General features: G+C 35.5%; 1 protein-coding gene across 2 annotated transcripts in view; it reads left to right on the top strand.

The window, feature by feature from the left end:
* UBR3 (ubiquitin protein ligase E3 component n-recognin 3) overlaps window positions 1-26,815 on the top strand; it is a 123,060-nt gene that overhangs the window by 38,519 nt on the left and 57,726 nt on the right. For both annotated transcript variants that reach the window (XM_086615503.1, XM_086615502.1), the window contains exons 11-25: window positions 1,332-1,418; window positions 2,015-2,080; window positions 2,170-2,259; window positions 3,122-3,250; window positions 3,339-3,391; window positions 4,047-4,180; window positions 4,660-4,745; window positions 6,165-6,306; window positions 9,536-9,632; window positions 10,908-11,049; window positions 15,602-15,706; window positions 16,637-16,810; window positions 17,005-17,034; window positions 18,473-18,933; window positions 22,942-23,030. In XM_086615503.1, the coding sequence (XP_086471629.1) occupies window positions 1,332-1,418; window positions 2,015-2,080; window positions 2,170-2,259; window positions 3,122-3,250; window positions 3,339-3,391; window positions 4,047-4,180; window positions 4,660-4,745; window positions 6,165-6,306; window positions 9,536-9,632; window positions 10,908-11,049; window positions 15,602-15,706; window positions 16,637-16,810; window positions 17,005-17,034; window positions 18,473-18,933; window positions 22,942-23,030 (1,885 nt within the window). The remainder of the gene's footprint in view (window positions 1-1,331; window positions 1,419-2,014; window positions 2,081-2,169; window positions 2,260-3,121; window positions 3,251-3,338; window positions 3,392-4,046; window positions 4,181-4,659; window positions 4,746-6,164; window positions 6,307-9,535; window positions 9,633-10,907; window positions 11,050-15,601; window positions 15,707-16,636; window positions 16,811-17,004; window positions 17,035-18,472; window positions 18,934-22,941; window positions 23,031-26,815) is intronic.

Here is a 26,815-nt window from a genome sequence, read left to right as displayed (position 1 = left end):
GTTATTTTTAATGAAATAAATACTTACCTTCAGAATTAGCTTATTAAGATATGTAATAGCATCCATGAGACAGTAATACCTGAACTGAACTGTGCACTAAAAAAATGCACGCGAGCATACCGTGTGATTTTGAGAGTTTAAATCAGGCAGTTGCAAAAGCCTTTCCATGGTGTAAGTTTTACTGATACATTAGGAGCATATCAATGTATGAGTCTAATATTTTGAAAACTGAACTTCAGCTTCTGGCTTTTTGAAGTATTTCTTTCTTTTTAGCTTAGGAATGGGAAGGTCTGCCTCTTGTTTAGGCCTGCATGGTTCCTTGCTCTGCCTGTTGGCATGTCAGTCATGTTTTCACCCACATGCTTGAGCCCTTTGGTCATTCTCATAAATCCGAAAGAGTTTTAGAAACCTCATAGCTTAATTGTTGTACTTTTTTAGTTAAACTTGATGGGTGGGAAGAGATTCCAGCTCGTGTCCTGCAGGGGAGGGAACGCCAGCGGAGCCTGGCCGCCATAGAGGGTGGAGCAGCAGGATGGAAGTGTGGCTGTTGTATTTCCTGATGAGAAAAGGTGTCAGAACCAGTTGGCGCTTCCACAGCTTCTGGCTGGCCAAAGCACTGCTGGCTGTTGCATGAGAAGAGTTTCATAGATACCCTCTGAGTCTGAGGCAGGTCTGTGTTTACAGGGAATGGAAGATTAAAGGAAAAATCTGTAAGAAGTGAGTCTTTGTAAATTCTGCTGATCACAGAGCAATTTGGTTTAGCTCCCCTCCCACCTTCCCTTCTTGCACATCACTTTGCCCCTGGAGGGCAATGTACAGCTCTAGTCTTGAAACACATGATATAATCTGAAATATATTGGAGTTTTAGGGCATAGTTATAGAGTTATATCATATAATCATAACAAGGTTGGCTTATTGTTAAAATCTGTGCAGTATTGTGTTATTGTATTTCGGGTGTATTGCATTAGAAAACTGTAAGGACCTTTCACTAGATAAACGACGTTAGCCATTCCTTTCGATTGCATTGAAAGACAGTTTTATGTTTACATCTCTAAATTTTTGGTAAAAGTAAATGGATAAATTAAAACAACAGTGCCACTAGGACCGGCTCACCATTCTGAAGGTGCTTTAATTCTCACCATTGAAATTATAACCTTACAGAGTAATGATGAAACCATCGTAATACTTCATAATTTCCATATGACAAGGGCATAAATTATGTACTGTAAAAATATTCTTGAAATAATCATATTTATTTGTAGTAGGAAAACAGTGACACTTAACTTAAAACTGTTTTGGCTCATGTAGTACACTGGTTTCTCTTACTGCAGGAAACACAGGAATACACACGAAATGTTGTCAGATACTGCCTTGAAGCGCTTCAGGACTGGTTTGATGCTATCAACTTTGTAGATGAGGTAAATATCCTCAGTGAATTTAAGCAAAATACTGTGAAAATCTGATTAAACTTTAAAGGTGATACACTCCTTCCCTGGCCCCATTAGATTAAATCATTCTAGGTACTGATTGAAAAGCATTACCTGGCTGAAATTAGAGTTTGTTTTTAATAGTTGCAATGTTATGTCCTAGGATCCTTTATTATTTATAGAGCCTTGATGATTTAGATTTGCTGGTGCAAGCTTAAGCTGTGTGAGTCTTAGAAGCAATGCCATTGATATATTACTGTTCTGCTGAATGAAGAGCTGAAGCAATAGCAAAACAGAAGTCATCTTCTGGTAGGGGAGCAGACTCTTGCCACTTTAGCAAGAAATACTCTCAATCAATTCAGTGTCATTAGGTACTAGGGGCTTACTAAGGTGAACTACAGCAGTCTGAAGAAGGGAAATTTCAGAATCATTAGAAAGTGCAGGGGAATGAAGTAATACTAGGTTAGTGGAAAGTAAGTCCATCAAGTGAAGATGTGCAAGATACTGTTCTCAGTGGTTGTGACAAAGACATTTGTAGGTATGGAGTTTTAATATATGATATTAAAATATCTTTCTTTTACTTTCAGCCGGCTCCTAACCAAGTTACTTTTCATTTGCCACTACACCGTTACTTTGCCATGTTTTTAAGTAAGGTAAGCACATGTTTTAGTCAGACAGAAGATGGAAATTCCCTGTCAAGTGTGATTTGTTCGGTACAGTGTGTGCTTGCTTTTGTTTCTAGGCTGTCAAATGCCAAGAACTAGATCTGGATACTATCTTGCCAGATCAGGAGATGCTGATGAAACTAATGATTCACCCACTTCAGATTCAGGTATGGGCAGACTTCTGACTTTGCAGATGTAGAGGCATGCAATGAAAAAAAAATTACTGTCTGATTATTTTAATCCCAGTCTATTTAAATATACTGAGAAGTATTTCACAAGGGGGAGTATGTCTTAATTGTGGAATATCAAAATAAGCAATATGTGACAATAATAACTAGAATATACTGAGTAGTTAGGATAAACTCTTTCTTTTCTTCCTATTTACAGAATTAAATGTATGGCATTAGTTATCATACTCTGAGAATTATGATGATAATACTCACTATAGCACTTTGAAAAGGGTAGAAGGAACCAGCCTTTCGAAAACATGGAATTGTATGTTCATAGAATAGTTATCAATGAGCATAAGTTGAGAAGAAATGTGAATCTGAAAATTTCGTATTTTAAATTGAGAATGAGTTGAAGAATGGATGCACCCTGCAACATTTTTCTTATTTACAAATTTGTATTTATTTTTATGTAAGTGGTAGTTAGCAGTATTTGTAATCACTGCTTTTATATCACTTCGTTTTAACCATGATGCTTTCATCTTTGTAATACTTTTCAAGATTTTAATAAACAAGTACGTAAATAAATCACTTCATTGGCTTTGATCACTTCTGTTGTCTGGAATATGCTTTATATGTAAGTATGGTATCCGTTTCCTAAACTTGCAGTGGTTCCCTTTCATCCCTCACTCACCAGGAGAAGTAAATTAGTATTAAAAAAGTATACTTTTATATAAAAGTGTAGTGTGTATGTATGTATATGTGTGATAATATATTGATGATCTGCTAACGTTGAACTGAATAGCTGAATATCCCTGAAATGTTTGTAGATTTTTATTTTGTTTTATTTTTACCTGAACAGGCAAGTCTTTCTGAAATTCACAGCAACATGTGGGTTAGAAATGGTCTACAAATTAAAGGACAGGCCATGACTTACGTGCAGTCTCATTTCTGCAATTCAATGATTGATCCTGACATTTATCTGTTGCAAGTGAGTTATGTTTTCTGAGAAGCCAAGCCATCACTTGTTTACAAACAAACAAACAAACGAATAAAATGGATTTATTCTCCTTCCACAGGTCTGTGCCTCTAGGCTGGACCCAGATTATTTTATTTCATCTGTTTTTGAAAGGTAGGGTTGAAATATGAGTGCTCTTGTTCAATGTTGTGCGAGCTAAGAAACGGTGCATATCTGATACATGTCTTGGTGGTACAACTCTGCCTGGCCAAAACTAACACTTGCCTAAGGGCTCTACTGAAAGAGATATCTCAAGGTATATCCTTGATTTTATACAGGATTGGCTTTTGATTTATGGTGCAGTAGTGAACCTTCAGATACTTGTTTTACAAGCATCTTCAGTTTTTTTAAGTTTTGCACATGTTCCATATGCAAGCTTTCAGGATATGCTTGCCTGAAGAAGTAGATAAATAGAGATAAATAGAGCTGCAATAGTAAGAGACACAGAAAGGATGGCTGCTTTTCTGGATAGAATAAAAGCAGGGTTTGAAAACAGATTAATTGGCATTAGCTTTTTTATGTTCATAAATGTAAGATGTTTTTGTGTGGAGTAAGTATCACTATAGCACATTCATAGGTAGTTAAGTAAAAATCCAAATTTAAAAATAAGAGGATTTTCATGAATGTTTTCATATTACTGCAATGTGCGCATTTTATTTTGTATTCATTTGAGGTTGTTGTGAACGGTATCCTGAGTTTACCAGTACATTTCACATTGGTGTTTTAATGTTGGAGAATGATGTTTCTGACTTTACTCTTTGCTATGCAGATTTAAGGTGGTAGATCTGTTAACAATGGCATCACAGCATCAAAATACAGTTCTTGATTCAGAGCATGAAAGGTCCATGTTGGAAGGAGCCTTAACGTTTTTGGTCCTTCTGTTAAGTCTTCGTTTGCATTTAGGTAAGAATCACTGCTTTAGGAATACTTGTGTGTAGATAACGTGCCTGTTCATCTATATTCAACATTTAGTAGATACCATGAAGCTGATTAGCCATACAGTAATTTAAAGCATTCAAGATTTGGTTTCATTTTTGCCAGTTACAGAATTCTAATCCTTTATGAATTAGAAATAGACAAAATATATAGAAACGGAGAAAAACTTTAACGGAAGTTGCTGATTTTTATATGGGATCACATGAAGAGCCTCTATCTTTTCAGAAAGACAGTAGTTCTAGTCTGTAGTTGTCTCTTCTGACTGAGGTTGTGTGTCTCATAACATTTGCACCTCCCTCACCTTTTCTTTTGCTGTATTTTTATAGCACTATATCATTACTTAATGTTTATATCAGTTTTAACTTGTGTTTAATGACAAATGTACACTGAACATGTGTTTTAAAATCATGCTATTTTAATGGCTTTTTTAAATTTTATTGTTCTAGGAATGACAGATGATGAGATCCTCAGAGCAGAGATGGTAGCCCAACTCTGTATGAATGACAGGACACACAGTTCGTTACTGGATCTCATATCCTTGGAATATATTAACTAATGTGCATGAATGAGAGTGACGGGTACCTGGATAGCAGTGGGATTTTGGAGCTTGAACAACACGTTTTCAGCTTACATAATTATAACAAATTATGTAATGGTGTATTTGCATATACTTATCATCAGCAAAGGTGTTTGCTCCAGATTTGGTTTTTCTTACAAAATACGCAATACTTTGTAGTAGTTTTAAATTCGTTTTGTTACAAAATGCTTAACTACCCTTTTTACTATTTTTTAACACTACAGAAATCTTTGAGGTGAGGTGAAAATTCTGTTTTCCAATAACATTGTAGGAAATCTAGCCAAGTGTCCCCATTATCTGGATTTGAGCTTTTGATTATTGCTAATTTTATGCCAATGTAAGAAGAAGCCACTCTGTGCTATATTGGCTTTTGCTATCAGTAGCTGAAAATGCAGATAGTAGGAATTGCGAATGCTGCTTTGAAATTAAAGTGAAATGCATGTGTTATGGGGGGGAAGTGTCTCACTTGAAGAATAGCAAGCTCTAGGAAGTCTTTCTGTGCAGTGATACAGTTCATATCCCCAGACAGCTGAGTACAAGTACGCAGGTTTTACTGCTATCAGTGTATTAAGCTGTGTAGGCAAATTAAATAGCTGGTGGTGATTGCCCAAAAGAGCTTGCGTTCCAAGGACAGGCACTGAGCAAAACTATTAGGAATTCATAAAGATAGAAAGGGAGGAGATTGAGAGTTACAAAAATGCAATCAGAATTATTAATTATTATGATATGACCTAGTAACTCAACCACTTAAGTATGTAAAATAAGTGAATCACGTAAAGCAATTCACTTAAATGAATCACTTAACTATATAAAATAAGTGAATCATTTATACAAGCACTCACTTATCATTAAGCAGAAGTTTCCTTATTTGTAATTGTTACTTCTGATTTAGGGTTATGTCAGTAGGTCACTTAAGTATCACTACCAAAAATGAGTAATAGCAAATCCAAGATGGAGAGTTAATTACTGTGTTTGTGGATCTCAAGCTATTTACTTGCTCTTTCTGCATCTAACTGTAACTGCAAAATATTCTTGCTATGAAGAGAGCCAAAGTGTTAGTAAATAAAGACAAGTACTAAAACTTTATATACACTACAGACAGTAGTTTTATTTCTCACTTAATACTTATTTCTGGAGCCAAGCATGTAGCAATTAACTTACTTTAAAAGGTTTGATGTCCTAGCTAGGAGGCTTTGGTTCCCTCCAGTAATAGTTTCTGTTCCATAGCAGCTGGAGCATACAGACCTCTTGTGGTAAACACAGAGCACTGCCAAAGTGTAGCCTCTGAAGTGAGTGACTGAAAATGTCAAGAGGGAAGTAAAACGCTGCGTCCTGCAACTAAGTTAACTTTGCTTTCCTTAACACAAACATTACATTCCAGAAAATCCCAATCCTAAAAGTGGTATTATTCCAGGAAGCTTAAGCTTTGAATCAGTCTTGTCAGCAGTTGCTGATTTTAAAGCTCCTGTTTTTGAACCTGGAGGCTCCATGCAACAAGGAATGTATACACCCAAAGGTATGATAATTGATGTCCTCTTATAACATACTCGGTGTTAAGATGCTTGACCAGAGATTTTTTTCTTTAAAAAAACCCAACAAAACAAACAAACAACCTACCCCCCCCCAAAAAAAAAACCAGTAAAAAACAACCCAACAAACAACATCGCCTCCAAAAAAAAACAAACAAAAAAAACCCCAAAACAAACCCACAAAAAACCCCACAAAACTCGTTTGACTTTTTTGTTATTGTCTGTTGCTCATGTTGAAGAGCGTTGCTAAAGATTGTTAATAGTTTTTAATAGATTCACTTTGATCCAGAGTGAAAATGATCTTCTCTTATTAATCAAGTATCCTTAGACAGCAAGGCAAAAATGGAGATCTGAAAAATAATGCTATTTGTTTTTCACTCATCTACATACTTAATCATTGATGTGATTTTAAAAAATTCTGATGTACATTCAGTAGAGTTTAGAACTGTTTGCAACTGACACCTTGCTAGTGGTGTCAGTTTTTTGATTTTAACTTCACCGCATTTTGATTATTGAAGATACCATGATACATAATTCTTTCTTTTATATTGCTTAACTCTCTTAGTAGCCTGAAGCATTTTTCCCAGTCCGTAGTGAGGGTCTAGAACAAAGTTCAGACTAAACTGTTTGTAGAATATTGTCCTATAATTCTACATTGCATGCAGTGCAAAAATGACAAGTTTCTTCCCCTGACCAACTTGTCATCTCTAAATTGGACTCAACATAGTGTTAGTATATCAAAGGAGAGGAAGAATTTAAGAACTCAGTGTTCTATTGCTGTTTTCTGTCACTGAGCAGATAAGCCTGTAGGAATCTGAAATGCTTCATGTGCTCTGGTTGTGTTTCAGCTAGTGGCAAAGCTCAAGAGAGATTAACTTCTTCCTCCCCCATGTTCTCCCTTGAGAACTGGTAGGGTTGGGGTGGTGACAATTTTGAAACCATTTGGTTTGTGGGCTGTGTTCTTTTGTGCGTTTTTTTCTGTTGTTGTTAATGTAGGAACTAATACTGTACTAACTTGTTTGCTAGTTTTTGTACTGGGAGAATGATGAATCAGCAGAGCTCTTACTTTTGTACAAATTAACAAGCAATTAAGTAGTTTTATGAAACCAGGGTTTTGGAAATTGATTCATTCTGATTCCTTTATGTGTAATTAGGCAACTTAACACCTGTGTATTTAAAATAACTTTATTTTAAGGTTCTGTAAACTACATTTCCTTATGTCATGTCTGTTTTCTGGAGCTTGTGACATGCCAGTCTTTTTCGTAACACAGTGTGAAGGAAAAAAAAAAAGATTTTTTTATGGTATTTTTCATTAAAACACTTCATATGTAGGGAATCTGATGCTAGATTATAGTGTTCTGGGTTGGCTTTGGTGGGTGTTTTATTTTTTTAACATAGTCTGCCTCTGGAATAGATTGTTTGTCTTAAAGGTATTTTTAAGTATCTCATCTATATCAGTGAACACTGAAGTCATTTGTGAATATGCAGAATCTCATTTTCTTAAAGTAATAAAAAACTGAAAGAGCTTCTGCAGGAATTAAAGCCAGCATGATTTTCTTATGTACTATATAGCCTTTCAAGTGTTCATAATCTTTATAAGACTGTATAGGTTCTTAAAAAGAGTGATGATATTCCAATTGCTTTAAAGAATTGAAGTTTGTGGCCTGTCACAGTTTAAGCAAGTCACGCTGAGATCCATTCCCCTTAATCCCTTGTTTCCCTAAATTTAGGAGGAGAGGCAGGATATTCTACCTTATGATGGCAGAAGCCCCATATTTTGCTTCCATTAACCACAAATTAAAAAAACAACTTCCTAAAAAAAAAAGACACAGTTCTTCCTGTTCTCTGTGGATTTGTGTGCTGAAGATTAGCTGTGTGTGCATTTCTAATATTCCCTGTATGGCTCCCTCCTTGAGTCCTTTTTCCTCACTGTGCATTAGCAGCCCAAACAAGCTTGGTCTGTGTTTCAGACTGCAATAGTAGGATATCTGTAGAACTGGTTACGTTAGCAGAAGTTAACAGGAGTATAGAGCACTTGTCTTCCTGCCTGGGGGACATTAATCTCAAAAGCATGATAAAGCTGTCTACTTTTGTCTGTGAAAACAGTGAAGAATGTTTTAAGTGTCTGCCTTGTGTTATGCCTGCTGGTGGAGCTAAAATTCTGTATCCATTGGTTTTCTTCTTTTGATGTGATCATTGGGTTTTGCCTTCATATCACTGTGTTACAGGAGCTAAACACTTCCAAACGATTAATAGAATGAACAGCTTCATTTGGTTTTAGGTTGGAAACTTAGTTTTCTTTTTAATAACTTGTAAATAGAAAAAAAACCCAAAACTATCAGTTAAATGGGGTGTCTTTATTTAATAGTCTGTGTAGACTTTTCTGTTTGTGATTTCTCTGAAAAGCTGCTCTGCATGTTACTTTATAGCTACTAAATTAAACAGAGATAACTAAGATTTTAATGCCAAAATAATGCATAGATTTTAGTTATTTAAAAAAAGATACGTCTGTGAAGGATTGGTCACAAATGTTATTTCCTAGGAAACGTGGCTGTTTTTGATACTGAACAAGAGATTGTGGTGTTTTCATTTGACTCAGCATGCTTAAGAGTTCAATATCACCTACCTGCTAACTGCTCTGTAGTCTTCCTATTTTCAAGAGTTTGTGCTTGTCAAGTACCAAGTGAAAAATAATTAAAACTTTTTCTTATATGTACTCAGAAATTAAAAAGGGCAAAATAAGATGTGTATGGAAAAAGTGATTTGGGGGCTGCCTTCATATACTTAGATTGTAAAATTAATTTGGAATTACTTTTTTAAAAAACTTTCCTCAGTGTGTGTTTCAACTGTTACTGTGTCATAAATATGTGATTTTTCCTTTTATCTTTTATCCTATGTTGTAAGTTATTATGTAACAGAAAAGAAAGCTTAGAAGACACTAAAGTAAAGCTTGTTAATAGAAAAGACCTATTGCCTTAATAGAGCGCTCATTTTTTTTGTTTTGGAACTGAGAAAAATATTTTGGTGAAATCTTGATATTGTGATAAGTAGTAGTAATTATTAGTATAGTATTACTAGTAAGAATTAGAAAAAATTACTATGCTGCAAAAAATTATAATAGAAAATGACATAATTAAAGCTAGTTAAGAAGATCACCTAGAATAAGTTTAAGGTCTCTGAAGAGAATTTTAACATGTGACTTCTTTTAAACAACAGCTGAAGTTTGGGATAAGGAATTTGACCCTGTCATGGTAATACTTCGAACGGTTTACCGTAGAGATGTGCAGTCTGCAATGGACAGATATACAGCATTGTAAGTTAGATCACTTTTAGAAATGTAACATCATAGTGTTGCTCATTGCACAAATTTTTTTTTTGTTTTCACTGTCTGGTAATGCTGATCATGTTATCAATGTTTTCAGGCCCCAGATTTGTCCCAGAGCAAGTAGTTTATAAATTTGCAGGCAGTATCAGAGTTTTGGTTAACTTAGTCTGTTGCTTTTCCATGAATGTTTAAAAATACATCTGAAGTGCCACAGACAAAGTAGGAAATGTCATCACAGATGAAATACTTAACTTGCAATTTATTTTTAAACATTAACTTTTGGTTACTTAAAACCAGGTAAGGCTGCATTCTTTATTTATTTTGCATCTAGGTACATGAAGCGCACAGTATTAGAGCTCTGTGTTTTGACATTATATTGAAGAAAATGTGGGTTTTTTCTATATAGTCACCCATGACAGAAACCATGGGGAAATCAAATTCTGATTACAGGAAAAAACACTTCTGGCATCCTTTTAAGGTCTAAGAAGTGAGATGATTTGGTCTTAATTGTGTCCCTTAACATTTCATCCCTTACAGATTCTTATTTTAGCTAATTTAATTTGGTTCTCTTTTATTTCATACCTTAGGATTAAAAATCAAGTTTAAAAACCCTTTTATAATAAACTTAGTGGAATAATCCTGTGCTCATATGCTCATTCCTTTAAGTCAAAGGGTCATCATAAACTTATCCTCTTAAGTGATTTTGAACAAGGTAGTATTCTGTTAAATGATTGTATTGTCTGCTGCACTGGATTCCAGATCGTTATTAGAATTGTGGGTCCATGTTGAACTTAATACTCAATTTTTAGTTCATAGATACGATAGCTCTGGTGCTGTCAACTATAGCTAATTATGTTTAATGCTTCCTAATGTAGCCTGTAATCCATTCCTACAGGTGTGGGATTTCTATGTTGGATGTCTGATTAACATGTGGATTTGGGTGAAGTGAAAAGTTTTCCATCTCTTTTCTGTGCCTCTTAGAATGAAAGTGGCGTTCTTAAATTCATAGCAGCAATTAAAAATTCATTTAACTTTATAAATAAAGGTCACTTAAATCAGTGGTAATCCACAGAAAAGTAAGACTGGATTCAGTTTGTATATACATTCCAATTTTTTGGATGCTGCTTAAATAAATTAAATGGCTTAGAAATGCTCATCAATTCTTGTCAGTCTAAATAAAAATAATGCAGGATAATTATCTATAACAGTGACAGTTGTCTACATTATTGTAGTGTTTAACATAAGTCTCATTTGTTTCAACAGTTTAAAGCAAAGTGGTAAATTCCCTGGGAACCCGTGGCCTCCTTACAAGAAGAGAACACCACTACATCCAAGTTACAAAGGTCTCATAAAGCTGTTACACTGTAAAACACTGCACATTGTGCTGTTCACGCTTCTTTACAAGGTACAGTTGTAATTCTCATAAAGTCCATTATTTAACTTACACTTTTTCAGAACAGAAGTTCTTAGAATTATGGGTTTTTTTTAATAGATTGTTTACAGTAGTTCAAATTTATTTACTGTTTTCATTTTTGTTTTATTTTATAAGTCTAGCATGATGATGTTTTTCTACCATTTTCTTTATTTTATTAGTTATTATTTCATATATACATACATTAAGTCAGGTACCCAAGTGGATGAGCCTACTCTACTTTAAGGAACTCAACCATCAGAGTTGCCATTTGAATTGTTGTTCTATTATGGTTTCAGGGAGCAGGGTGATGTGAGTGATAATCCTTTGACTTCCACTGCAGAGTTTTAAGGCATCAGCAGCCTTTCCAAATATACGTAACCTTGATGGCTTTAGATTCTAAATGGCAAATACATCTCATAGCTGCAGTTGGTTCTAACATCACTTCCCGGATACGTTCTGGCTTTTGATATAATGATATAGCACTTGTTTTTCAGGACTAATTGATGCCTTTCAATTGCATTTGGTTTTGTCTTTGACTCCTTTCAGAGGAGTGCATCCTTTAAAAGAGTACGTTAATCGGAAAATGAGACTTGAAATTTGTCTTTGTACTTGGAAAGTGCTTTCAAAGCAGTGAGCTGCAGAGGCAGATGAGGGACTATAAAAAGTGGTTTGATTGAGGCACAATAGTACTTTACCTGGGCAGACTTTCCTTTTGTGCTCTTCCAAGTGTTCCCAGCTGCCCTAAAGCTCTTGTTTTGTTTCACCGTTAAACTTCTGTTGAATAGAAAATATCTGTTGTTAAGTATAGTTATGACTGTGTGGTATTCACAAAGAGCTGTGCTTATTCCCATGAAGTTGTTTCAGCTGATTTCTTTCTCTAATGAAGCATCTTATAAGTTGTCAGTATATATTAAGATGAATGAAGACTGAAGATTTTACCTGAATTGAATACATTTCACCTTTTTGACAGAAAAGGTTTTTCTCAAAAGCTTCATATTGCTTGCAAATTAATGACTTCAGTAAACTATAAGTTTTGCTATGGAATTAGTGCAATTTCAAAAAACTACTTTAAAGATATAAAATATAAAAATGTGACTGTTTTACTACTAATACTTCCTTACCCATAATAGAATGAGACATGTTATGGTGAAGACTGAATTTCATTTTGGAAGCTCAGTAGTACAGCATCTAATGGCTGGTCAAAATTTTCTGTTGTCAGACATCTAGTTCCTTATCTTGCGGAAATTTAACCAACGGCTGACGTTTTCCATGCTGAATGCCTGTTCTGACATGAGTTTCCAAGAACGAAGCAAGGACAAAGTACATCTCCCTTTTTTCTGTGTTTTAAACATTCTTTTGTAAAGATTCTGGCTCTGAATTTAGCCAAACTGTAGGCATTGCAAAGTTACATTGTGTGCATGTTCAGTGGCTGTTTATTTTGTTCTGTTAACTACTGGAGTCCCAAGAAAGTCAGGCCCAGACTGGACATGCCCCGCACCAGAGCTAACTAGAACTTTGCCTGCAGTAGCAGCACCTCGTTTCCCAGAGATTTCCATAATTTTGGCCAGAGAAGCTGCTGTGTGCAGTGTGTTTAACTCTGCTTAGCCCCAGCCTGCTGCAGAGGCTGGCTTGTGTGATTATTGCAGGGTGAAGAAGGAGACTGAGATGTGGTGGTATGTAGCAGAGAATGGGGAAGGAACATGCCCGGAGAAAGTACTGAACCAGGAGACTTACAAGAAGGCTGCTGCAGAAAAGGAGAGATTGGGATTATGTAAAAGATGAAATAATATTTTCGTCATGGAACAAAAATGGAGAACGTAGGGAAGGAATGCATCATCTTTTACTGTCTTGCATATAATATTTTTTCAGCCATTTTTTCTCTTACTCTGTTAAGAAGCTTCAAGGACTTTAATCTTGAGAATCTTAAAATGTCTGGGTTGCTGTCTTAGCTGGGTCCTGGTTTCAGCTGGGACAGAGTTAGTTCTTTTTAGCAGTTAGAAGAGCTCTGTGTTTTGGTTTTATCTGGGACTTGTTATGAGAAGAATGCTGATAGCACACTGATGTTCATAGTTGGCACTGAGACCTCAAAGACTTTTCAGCTTGCAGTGTTCTTGCCAGTGTGCAGGAGCACAACAGGCTGCGGGGGAGCATGGCCAGGATAAAGGGCCCACAACTCCCCTTATGATTTGAATTTAGATTTAGTATTGAGGGCTGAATTGGCCAAGGAAGTATTCCATATCATGCAGCGTCATGGCCAGTATGAAAATAGGGTTGACTGGAAAGAAGGGCTTTTGCTCTTCTCGAGGCTCTCACTCTTGGAGTACTGTCTCTCTTTCACTCTCTTTTTGGGTGCCTCACTCATCCAGGATTGCGGTGTTGGGACTTACCTGTTTTGGGATCATTAGTCTGGACTGGGCCGGGACTTGTTCACCGGGTGGTGAGCAATTACACTGTGCATTACTTGTTTATATATACTGTTATCATTATACACATATATATTCATTTATTATTATTATTAGGATTAAATGGTCCTTATCTCAACTCATGGGTCTCTTTCCCTTTTCCTCTTTAGTTCTCTTCCCCGTCCCCTGGGTGTAGGGGAGGGTGAGTGAGCAGCTGTGTGGCGTTTAGTTGCCGGTCAGCCTAATCCGCTACGAGCTGAAATGCCGAATGCGTTTCTGCCAGATGTATGGATGATAGCAATTATGTAGTGATTGATTCCATGGCTTGCCTTAAATGATGTTATGTCTATTGGAAATTTTGCCAATTTATGACAGTCTTTATATCTCTTGACTTTTGGGACAGGCTACAGAAGAACAGCAAAATACATTGGATGATTTGACATTTCAGAATTGTTAGGCAATATGACTTTTGATTCCTACTGGTAGAACTGCATATGATTTTCATATTAAAATAATCTGAGTGTTTATATGTACTGGCTCTCTATAATACTGAGTCTTTTTAATGAAATAATTTCTGTAGTATCAGATTTAATTTGGTTTGATTAAATGAACTGCTTAAACATAATTTACAAAAGCTGTTGTAAAACAATATTTTTTTTAAGAACTTTACCTCTCTGATATTTCTGGTGGGTGTATCTACATATGAAATTTGGCCCCCTCGAAACCAAGTTGTATTTAAAACTTTACTAGGCTACACTAAAAATATTAATTTCTATAGTAGCCTGTCTATAATGAAATTTTAAACATTTTTTTCTCATCCACTTTTTTGGTAACTTGCAGGTTCTTGCCATTTTCTTCCCTTTAAATCAGAATATTCTCAAGAGGAGAGTTGTCCTGGTTTTTAACTTCAGCAGCACTAAAGATTATGTGAAGGCAGTTGTGAACTAAACTCATGTCAACTCTTCTGGCATTCCCAGTTATCCAGGGATTGCTTGTAGGACTTATGAGACCTTATGGTGACTGATGACGTGAAAAGGGGATGGAAGGTTAGATGCAGCTCTTAGCTTGTAGCTAACAGGAGTGGGAACTGTGCAGCTTTACCTGGCACTTTGGTGTTAAAGTAAATCAGAGCTTGAACTAGTAACAATTTTAAGGTATGAGTGAGTTTGACTGGAGAGAGATATAAAATTAAATTTTACTTTTTTCTTAAACCTCAAAATAATTTTAAATAATCTTAAAAAAATAAATAAATACTGAAAAGTCCAAAGTGTATTATCCAGAGCACTGGTTTTGTACTTTTAGATGTATTAAAGTCTTAATATGCAGAGTGGAATAATGGTTTCCTGTCTTTTAAATACAACACTCCTGTTGATCCATCACATCCAAAATTGCATGTCTTATTTTGTAGTCATGTTCCATTACAGTTATTGGAAACCTATATTAATGTTATTACTCTTATTATTCTTGGCCTACTTGGAAATTTTGTGTCCTATACCACAATCATTAATCAGGTATTTTGTTGGAACGTTCAGCTATAACAAGAGTGAAGTTTAAAATACCTTGCTGATGTTTCAGAGTTCATACTCCAGGAGCTTGAATAGGCAATTCACTCCTCTTGAAAATAGTATTTTCCTAACTGTATTTTTATGCATGTGATAAGACTTTGAAAGTATTACTGTGCAACAAAAAGAAAACTATTTTAAATGCTAAAATTGGTGCTCAGTGTCTACCAAAAATACACTAGAGTAGCAAGTGTTGTTATGGTCTTCTATCTGTCTAGTCTTTTCTTTTTAACTGATACTTGTGTCTCATGGTACAGCTCTTGCGAGAATGGTAATTAATTAAGGAAAAAAAAAAATCAAATCACCAACAAAACACAAGAGGCAAAAATCATATATGTGGTTCAAGACCATCTACCTTTCCTAGTGTGGCTAACCTGGAAGGTCATGCTCAGAGACAAAATTTGTAGGTAGTATCTTCAGCTTCTTCATACAAGATTCCTGGACACTTTCTTCACCTTCCAGATTAGGTTAGAGATGTCCGTCAGGTTTTTGGCAGTTTTGGGGGTTTTTTGTAATAGGGATTTTGAGAGTATAAAAGATAAAACCTTCTAAAATGTGAAAGTTTGTTTTTCTGTCTAGATATTAATGGATCATCAGAATTTATCAGAACACGTGCTTTGCATGGTTTTGTATTTGATTGAGCTGGGATTAGAAAATTCTCCAGAACAAGAGTCAGATGAAGAGGTAAGAGTAAATACCATCTTTTTCTTTGAAGTATAAACGTACTGTCTAATAATTCAATATTCCTTAAAAATAGATGTTTATTAAAATTATAATTTTTACCATAGGAATTAAACATCTTTATTTACTGAAGCAGGGATCAACTAAACAAAAAAAAAAAAGAGAAAATTGCATACTGTCGTGAAGAAGAGTATGGTATCTTGTTACGTTTTTCAACAGTTTCTGTATATATAGTGTGACAACACGGAATGGTTAGATCGTTACTACTTTGTAAATTAGTACTTGCAATTGGGTGCAAAAAAAAAAAGAATATTGAATCTAAGACTCGCTTAAATTTTCAGATTTTCAACTGAAACTTTTATCACTGAGCATTTTATTGCTAAAGCTCTGTATCTTCTAATTATGTGAATTAGCCTAAATTTTAACTGTGCTTTTGATGACAATTTGCCTATAAAGAGCCATTATTTTTGTGATTCCAGATTCCCTTATAGTATGTGACTTTTTAATTTTTCCTACTGTTTAACATTGCTTATATGACTAAGGATCTGCCTTTTTTTTTTTCCAGAGATTGACTTCTGCATAGTTTGGATTTTTTGGATTAATCTTAGTTTGTACAGTTTTTAATTACTCTGAGTGGTTCCTTTTACTTCTGCTAGATAGCACTGATGGCATGTGTTTGATTTATGTTCCAATCAGAAGTTGTAGATTTATGTATGTATCAGATCTGTAGTCCTGTGACCTGTAATTGCAGAAGGCATCAGTTTTATCATAATTTTAAGGGATATATCAGCTTTAGTGAGGTACATACTGTTCAACATATCGGTCCTATCTCATGGATGCATGATGGCTTCTGTAATACAGTTACAAAAGCAATATGCATTATTGTAAAACGTAAGAGAAAGTATACTGATTTTTTTTTTATAATTGTTTTAGGAATCTGCGGGTGGACAAGAGCGTTGTCATGATAGTTGGTTTCCAGGTAGTAACTTGGTTTCTAACATGCGTCACTTCATTAACTATGTCCGAGTAAGAGTACCAGAAACTGCTCCAGAGGTGAAGAGGGAACCACCTGCAAGTACGAGTTCTGATGGTTTAGCTTCATCACAAGTAAGTACATACTAATACCAGTCGTCTTCCTAGATAAGTTGTTGTCTCTTTTGTTTAGGATTATTTTTTGGCTGTTGTTATGAGTTTCTTAGGAGACTTTTTTTCTCCAGTAATCTTTCCTTAGTATACTGATAACAGAAGTTATTTCAAATGAATGATGTATTTAATGACTTCTTTTGTCCTCAATCTACCAGAGCTCAAGGCGGAAGAGCCTCCAGAGAGAGGTAGATGTGTGTGCAGTTTGTTCTCCTAAGCGATTAACTAGCAACATGGCTTTAATTGTGCTCACCTTAACATTCAGTGAGATCTTCTAATTTTCCTGAATTTTCTTTTAATTCATATTGCAAGAACTCATGCTTTTTTTCATGTTCTTGGTTATAATCTTAGGTGGTAGACTTTTAAGCAATTAAACGCCCTTATGTTTTTAATACATATTTTGAAATAAAAGCTTTCTATCAAATATAAAATGTCATTGATCTTACTGCTTGAGCTTTGTGTTTAGGCCTGTTTTGTCTTGCCAAGATATTACTAACATTTAATAATGTAGAGTAGTCTTAGCTTTCTTGAATCTAAGTAAGTTTAACCTTACATTGAAAGTGCATTTGAAATGATTAATGACAAGTTTGGTTTTTTTTTTTGTGAAAACAAAATGAATATGTAAATGACAGCATCCTGAAAGATTTATAGCCGGTAGATAATATAATCTGTGTCAGGATTGCTTTTGTATCTTTTGTATATAGCGCTTCTGAATACTGTATACCAGATGTAGTGAAATACAACGGATGTTTCTTTAGCATGTTAATGTTAGAAAAATAGATCAAAATTAAAAGTAGGTAGATGAGATGAAATAGATTAAAACATAAAGAAGGTAGGCGAGATGATTGTCAGAAACCCATTTTTATATTTGATCTCTGAAACGTTTGATATCTCTTGGCTGCCCAGCCTTCTGAGAAGGAGAGGGTAAGATGTTAAAGCATTCTGAATTTCATGTTCAAAATATTCAGGAAACATCTCTGCTATGGATCCATGTGCGAGTTGCTTCCATGTATCCTTGATTTGGGACTGAAAGCAAGGGTAGCATAGAATAGAAACGTGTTAATGGGCTCTGTCATTAATGTAACTGCACTTACATGCTCATGTGCCCTGAATAGCAATCTCTGCTTGCAAATACATGTATGTGGCTTCTGGATCTCAGCTAATAAATCCACACAAAATGGGCAGCGCCCGTGGGGATAGGCGGGCTCACTGGTGTGGGATTAGGAGTTACATTGTGCAGCAGTGCTCAGAAGACTTCATTAAAGATATTTAAATGGCATAAAGATACTAAAATTATCAATATTCCAGAAAAAGTAAGGAAATAATGCTTGGAAAACAGAATTCTGAGTTTGACTAGAGCAAAGCCAGTTAGTTGTTTTCATATGGATGATATTTTCATTTTGTACTTGGCTTTTTATGCAGCTGTGTATAATATATTTGTATAAAAGTATGACATGCAAGGTTAGCGTTTTGCTATACCAAATTTCAGTATGTTTTGGAAGGGGAGAGGAAACTTAAAATGTTTTGTGCTTTTCCTCATATTTTAAAATATTTTCTATAGTTATAGATTTATCTTGTTTATACTTGTATTTTTGAAAATTAAACACTGTCGGTTTTTTTCCCAAGAACTCGGGGACAGCTCAAGTGTTCAGTTTGGTCGCAGAACGTAGAAAGAAATTTCAGGAGATCATCAATCGGAACACCAGTGAGGCAAATCAGGTGGTTCGGCCCAAAACATCAATGAAATGGTCAGCACCTGGTGCAACTCCACAGCTAACCACAGCCATTCTGGAAGTCAAGGAAAGCATACTGTCCTTGCTGATTAAATTGCATCACAAACTCTCAGGAAAACAAAACTCCTACTATCCTCCGTGGTTGGATGATGTGGATGTTTTAATCCACCCAGAAATTCCAAGATACTCTCATGGTGATGGAATGACGGCAGTAGAAAGAATTTTATTGAAAGCTGCTATACAGAGCAGATTGAATAAACGTATAATTGAAGAGATATGCAGAAAGGTGACACCTCCTGTACCACCAAAAAAGATTAGTTCTGCAGAGAAGAAAACTTTGGATAAGGAAGAAAGGTAACATGAATAAGAAAGTAAAGGGGCGGTAAAAGGGGACAGTATGTCGTGCATCTACTAATTGGTCTGTCTCTAAGTCTTTGCATGAATTACTTATTAAAAGAGTAAGTCTTAATTCTACGTTTCTCTTGTTTATCCGTTTTGTATATACATGTTTTACATGAGTACTGAGGAATAACCTGCATTTTGGTAATTATGAAAGTTTTCTAATTTGAAGATCTAATGATTTTGTGATATACATTCTCACCCTTCATGTTGGCATGTATACCATTCATATATACAAAGGTGCAGAATTAAGATTGTGATAACTTTTGAAGCTTAACTGTGTAACCTCAAGATGAGTTAGAAATTACTTTTTTTTTGTATTGTCTGTTCATTCACTTGCACACATCACACCATGATTATTTTTGTTTGTTTACTGTATATGGGTTTTGTAATGCTGCCTTTTTTACTTGTCCAACACATTCAATTTTAAAATTATGTTTTTAATTTTTTATTGTTTTTATTAAAAAAAAAATCTCTTATTTTCTTATAATGTGGCCAGAAAACCTGCATGCCAGATGTGTGTCTTGGGCTGCATTTTTTGGGGGTAAAAAGCTCAGACAATTTTGAGATTGAGGTTGGGGTATAATGATTCCTGACAGCACCCAGAATACCAGCACTGCTGAAAGTGAATGCAGAGCCTGCTTCTCTGCTGCTTTCAACAGCTGCTGTGTTGGCATGTGAGTCCTGTGGAAGTGGAATCATCCAGTTCAAATGCCCAGAGGATAGCAATTAGAACTGAGGAGTAGAGGTGAAAACCAGGACTGCTAGGGGTAAAGAGTCGAAGACTGGGACTAGATGGAGAAACTTTCTGATCGATGTAATATTGAGCAAAGGGAAGATGCCAGGCCAAGTGAATAGCTGATGTGGGAAGACTCAAGCTGGCAAGTTGGGGATGTTAGGGAAGAACTGGGTTGTCATGACAGAAATACTCAGAGAAGAGCAGCAAATGAAAGAACTGATTTTTAGTGAAAATCTCAATGGGGGATGAACTGGGTCTTGAGACCTGATAGGAGAAGGAGAGTGTGCAACAGGAATGCAAATATGTGGAGGGCATGAATAAGAGATTGGCATTTGGAGGATGTAATAGAGCCAGCCAGAAGGAAGAGTTGTCTGGAGTGGGGCAGTGGGAAGAGATTGGTAACTGGTTAGTGCAAAAGACATATGACATTTAAGGTGAGGGTATGGTGGATAGGGTTAGAAGATTGGGGCGTAGAGAGCGAGGGGTCAGGTCAGAGAACTTACCGTGTTCACTGAAGTAGAGAGAGGGCACAGGCTGGAATGGAAAAGAATACTCTTGAGTTCTTGGCTGTACAGTATTTTGATGTATTAATGGTTTATGTAACCAGACTATATGATTCTGGTTCTAGAAATTTGGGTAGAAACATGCAACCAACTGACTTAGTTGGTTTCTGAATTACCTTTATTTATCCTGCTATGTTTATTTGATGAAAAGAAAGTTTTCACTAAATTCTCTCTGATACGTGGAAGATCTAAACTGTCCTCGAAAATTAGAAATATATGGTTTTTTATAAGTTACATATTTTACAATGTAAAATAAATTTTTTCATGCAAGAGTTGAGTTAATGGTTTAATTTTCAACATCCTTTGTAATTGTTCGGTAAATGAGAGAAATAATCGAGGTTTAGCATGTAAAATTGTCTTTCAGAAAATGCCAGACTGAATAGCTGCTTTAGATAAAACACAGCTACATCTTGGACACCTACTCGTTATTGTGGTAGTCAGTAGTACTAGATTTATGTACGGGAGAAGCACAGGAATCAATGAAGCAAGTAACTTGTCATATAGAAAATGATAAGGTCATTGCTTTCCCCCTATAAAGGATGTGATATTTTCAAGGATCTGTTGTGGGCACTTCAAGTTTTCAGTTAAGTTTTGGGGTGAACATAATAATGAAAATCAATATTTCTGGTTCTTTGTTGTTCTGAATGACTATTTTCTTCTCCTCAAATCCATAATGGCATTGGGGACCCATGAAATTCATTAATGGACAGTGCGATAACTGAAATGACTAATCTCGTAGATTGACAGTGTTGATATAGTGAGGCTGCAATTTTTGCTTTCTGTTTTTATTATTTTGTTTTGGTTTTTCCCCAAGTCCAGTTTCATATTACTGAAAATCAAGCAGACTGTGAGTGTTCAGTGATCACCCTTTTTTTTTTTTGTTACTTCAACATATAATGGCAAACTTGGCATAACTCAAGCAATGGGTTGTTGCCATAGAAACCGAAATACAGAACTAGAGGAGAGCTTGAGCTGCTTGCAGTATTTTTTCAATTGCAGTGTCATATTCCTGTGGGCCATCATGGAAAATTACTGAGCTGTACTGAATCTGTCAGAGTTTGTTTATGTCTTCTTATTAAAGGCCTCTATTTACAGTCACTCTGCTTTTAGTCAAGGCGTATATTGAGAAATTCCCAGGGAGAAATAAATAAAAATAGGTTTAATGAATGCCCTGGTATGATCCTCAGAATAATGAATCTTAGGATTGTTGTAAATAGAAGTTATTTTGAGAAACGGTGGCTGTACAATGTGACAGATAAACGGGCAGAGATATTTGGGATTTTAAAGTGCTTTTAAGAAAACAAGTTAGAAGCTTTGACTTACAAACAGGCCACCTCGGGATAACAGGTTACAGTATATTAGCTGCTTTGGGCCTGTGCGTACCTGTCCCCGTGCCAGGACAGTGATAATCAAACAGTGCTGGAGACTAAAGAGCAACCCATCAGCATATCGGACACCAAGTGGTGTTTTTAAATCCCTTGTTAGTTACCTGAATCACTTCTGAGTGGGGGAAAAAAATTCCTCGTAAATGCTGATACACAGAGTTTGTAGCTCTGATAGCTGCACTGAGGGGGTGCCATGAAAAGCCTTCATCCATGGGGCACAAAAGTCTTTGCATGTGCCAGGTGGTAAGCAGCTGTGGTGTGAGTTTTGTTTGGTTTTCCTACTTGAACTCTCCCATTTCCTCTATTTGTAAGCTCTTGTCAAAGTAAAGATTCTTTCTTGGTACCTCAGGAAGAAGAAAATCAATGTCTATATTCTTTATCTTTTTATATGACCTTTGAAGGTCCCTTCCAGCCCTAACGATTCTATGATTCTATATTCATCAATATTCCTCTACCCGCTGCCATATGTATATATAGAGAACTATAGAATGGCTGGTCATATAGTCTTGTACAGATCACTGGTACAGTTATAGAAGGATAGGCAAGAATGAGTGTCTTAATTTGTTCCATTTGTAAATCCAGAGCTGTATTAAATGATGAGGAAAAAGTTAGTGAAGTCAGCTTGGCTCCAGGGAGATAAGGGCCTTCAATCTGGAAGCAATCTCAAACTTCTTTAAGTCCAAGTAAAAAAAGCTGTTGGTGACCAGTGTCTTGGGTGGAGGTGACGGAAAAGGAACCAGTATGAGAAGTCTTAGCTGGACAATAAATTATTCATAGTTGTTTTCCTGGGCATCAAGCTTGATATCAAAAGTGATTGAGGCAGACTGTTGTTATTTTATTTATTGACTTGTAAACATTGGTTGCTCACAAGAGTACTTGTTTTTGTACAGTGGTTGACACTTCACCCTGTTATTCTTCCCTTATGTAACAAAAAAATAACTTTCAAGAATAAGGTCTTGGGCTGTTTTTCTTATGCTACCATGTCCTACTCTGTTCTGTTCAAGGATCTGTTGGTTTGCTGAAGTGTTTTAGGACAGGATTTTATTCCTTTCTTTGAGACTCAAAATAACTCTTATTTCTTAAAAATCTCTACTTTTAAAGCAAGAGACTCTGTTTTTAGGACTGAAAATTGATCTGCTATTTAGAGAAAACTTGAACTTTGAATGATATTGTTGAAGGTGGCAGTTGTAATCAGTCTGACACTACAAACTGATTTTCTTCCTCCATTATATATATATATATCTTTTTTTTCTCTTCTCCTTTCTTTTTCACTCAGACGACAGAAGGCCAGAGAAAGGCAACAGAAATTGTTGGCTGAATTTGCCTCAAGGCAGAAAAGCTTCATGGAAACTGCCATGGATGTTGGTAAGTTTTTGTGTGGTTGACTGCTTGCTTGCCTTTTCGTTTTCTTTTTTTTTTTTAATTATTTATTAAGTCCATGTTAGTATTAAGGTTTTTACTCATATAGATTTAAAAAAAAAAAACAAAACGCAACAAAAACCCCTCCCCTCAGATTCCACTACTGTATCCACTTGCTCACTAAATACTTAAGAGGCTTAAAGTTATTTTCTGGGACAGATAATATTGAATACATAATTGCTAAAGACTAGATTAAATTATCTTGAAAAGATTTAAAAGAGAACACATTATCTGTAGGATGTAATTTTATTCCTGTTTTTCCTTAATACACTGTGGATGAAATTATTAAATATGTGTGATGTGTTTTAAAGTATTGCTATGGTGTAACCTGGATGGCAACTAAATGCCACGCAGCCTCTCGCCCACCCTCCCCTACCCCTGGGAAAGAGAATTAAAGTGGAAAAGGGAAGTAGACTCCTGACTTGAGATAAGAATGTTTTAATAATAACATAAAAGCAATAATGATATAATAATTACATTTATTTTCATATATATGAAATGATAATAATATATACAAACAAGTGATGCACAGTATAGTGACCACTCAGTGACACTTGCCTGTGCCGGCAAGCGATGCCAAAACAGGTAAGTTCTGACACCGCAATCCTGGATGAGTGAGAGGCCTGAAAAGAGAGCAAGAACTCCGAGAGTCCAAGAGAGTCCCCCTAGAAGAGAGAGAGAAAATTCCAAACTTCCAGGTCAACCCTCACCTATATACTGAGCATGACATTGCATGATATGGAATACTCCATTGGCCAATCTGGCCCTCAATCCTAAATCTAAGTTCAAATCGTAAGAGGAGTTGTGAACCCTTTGTCCCAGCCACGCTCCCCCCAGCCTGTTGTGCTCCTGCACACTGGCAAAATACGGGAAGCAGAAAGGTCCTAGGTCAGCACCACGTATAAACATCAACGTGCTGTCAATATTCTTCTCATAACAAATCCCAGACTAAATCCAATACTCAGAGCTATGAAACAGAAAAACTCTGTCTCAGCCAAAACCAGGACAAATATTTACCTTTTAATATAAAACATCCCAAATTTAGCTAAAGATTCTATTTGTCGTCTAAAGTTTCTATTTTCTTTAATCTGTGATAATAAAATTTAATATTATTTCTTCATAGAGCCTCAAATTTTAACAAGCTGAAAGTTTTCTGGTTTAAATTCATGTCTAGAATTAAGGAAAGCATAATTTTAGATCATCTCAGTTGCTGTAAGTGGTAGCATTGTATTCTGTGTCAAGTGCAGACTTTACAGCAGAATCAGTTCACGTTTTTCTTGAGGATAGGTTCTTTCAGGTTATGCTGTGTAGAAGCACATAATCTTGATTAGTTTGCTTGTGTTTAACTGAGAAATGGAAAATAGTTTCATCATCTGGATTACTTTGTTGAAAATTAGCACTTTTGAAAGATAAGAAAAAGCAGGAATCTTTTTTACTGCCTCCCCTCTTCAAATATCAACTGCTGTGTAGTTTTGATTTGAGTTTAAGCACCGGTTAGAAGTGTTTTTACTGTAAAAGTCTGTTGAAATTGTTAAATTCCCTTCAGTTCATAGGCTGCTGAGAAGATTTCTTGCTTCCTACTTACAAAGGTCTTGGATACAGCAATCATTGAAATTTATTTAGCAAATTAATGACTATATATATTGTGTTATGTTTGGAGGGTGTGCAATACAATACAAAGTTTACAGATAAAAATGAATTTAAGTCATGATTATTAAATGTGTAGCTATTCTTTTTATTCTGTTTGCTAAAGTAAGGAAGAAGAGGAGACATGCAGTTCTACTTATTAAAAATTAAGTCTTTTCACAGTCATGGCTTATTGAAAGTAACTGGGAAACTTTGATTCTGCAGTCACCTATATTTTAGATTCTTGATGCTGCAACTTCAAAGTTGATGTTTCTGTATATGCAATCACATGTATCTATATATATATTACCTATCATAGCTGTGTCTGCGTATGTGTGCATAAATACTCACATAAGCTTGAGTTTTATAAGCTATGTTTAAGGTGACTGCTTTGATGCGTGGATGAAGCATACTAGTTAAAGGCTGTGTAATTTACTAATTTATTTGTGTGGAGGACTGAGAACACTCAGGTTTTACTTGACTATGCATGTCAGATATTAGAAAGAACCCTGAATTGTCTGCAACAGGCAGACCTGGGTCTATGTGCTTATAATTATGCTTTAAAAAGTTCTTGGACATGCAACACTTAAATTGTTTGTTTCTTAGTATTTAAACAATGAATAACTTCAGATATTTCAACATAACATGTACTGTGTGTTTATCAATTATACCAGGTCATGCAAAGCAGGAGATAGAATGAACTTAATGGAGTGCATTTTCATAAAGTGGTTTTGCACTAAGACATTTCTTGGCAGCAACTTAATAGAATTCCGGGCGTTGTGTTAGCTGAGTAATTGCTTTGCCTTTTCACGAACTTTTTTCAGTGTCTTCTTGTGGCGGCTGAATGCACGGACTCCGTAGATGTGATAGCAGAGACACCTTTGTTATTATTTTACAGGCAGCTTTTATAGATCATCGCTCTAGCCACGATGTGTCCACGTGCCCCTCACCCTTAACTTTACTATTATTACTATTATTACTATTATTACTATTATTACTATTATTACTATTATTACTATTATTACTATTATTACTATTATTACTATTATTACTATTATTACCATTGTTATTACTATAGTAATACTGGTAACAATAGTGTTATTATAGTAGTAGTATTATTATTATTATTACTACTACTACTACTACTATTATTACTATTAACCCTTTTAACTTTACTATTGGCTATGCCTAAAAAGGAGCTATTTTCCACCTGCTAAACTAAACATCATTTTCTCACACACTCTATATCATCTTCCCATACTCCCCATGTCAGCTTCTCACACTCCTGCGCTAGCTTCTCACACTCCCCATGTCAGCTGCTCATACTCCCTTTTCTTTTCTATCCTCTTTATCAGTGTTTCCCAACTTCAGAAAGAGCACAGGCTTAAATCATCAAGGTCAAACCCCAACTGCAACTGTGTGTATGATTCCACATCTTCTGGGTTGCTATACTGTTTTCTGAGTTTGTGATGAAAATTCACTGAATTTGTACTATAGTCCAGTATTAACTAGCTTATATGTTCTGACTGGCATTAAAATAGCTCGCAGAAAGGAAGTACATATTCCATTAGGATGTGTAGGATTTATTTAAAAACCTAGACCAATTATTTACCAGGAATGTTTTCTTCAATTTGCTCTATTTTTTTTTTTAAACTGAAGTAATTTGTTCAGCTGTGAATTAGTCTGTATTTTACAGCAAGTTATTGAAGAAGTTGCAGAAACTATTGTTGTTCTACTTTTAAAACATAAGACATAGTAAGAATTCTGAAACTAGTCTTTCTAGAGTGATTCAGTTTAAAACTACTGTAAGTATTTAATAGTCTTACCCTGAATTGTATCATAGCTGTGCTGAAATAGTATGTTTGAAAAAAAAAAAAAAAAATCCTTTCATACTAAAATCAATCAGTTAAAATGCATTCCCTTCTCACACATTCAAACTCTGTTACCTGTTACTTTTATTATGGGTTGAAATACAGCACTAGGTTTATTTCTTAAATTTGGTTGTTGTAAAAGTACTAACACTATCAGAATGCAGGGTTGGTGAGGCTTCAGCTCCCTGGCTTTGTCACTGGTTCAGTTGGTGTCATTTGGGCAAATTATCATCA

Source organism: Tauraco erythrolophus, chromosome 8, assembly GCF_009769465.1.
Source record: "Tauraco erythrolophus isolate bTauEry1 chromosome 8, bTauEry1.pri, whole genome shotgun sequence".
In the NCBI taxonomy this organism is placed as follows: Eukaryota; Metazoa; Chordata; class Aves; order Musophagiformes; family Musophagidae; genus Tauraco; species Tauraco erythrolophus.
This window is presented reverse-complemented; position numbering and strand designations above follow the sequence as displayed.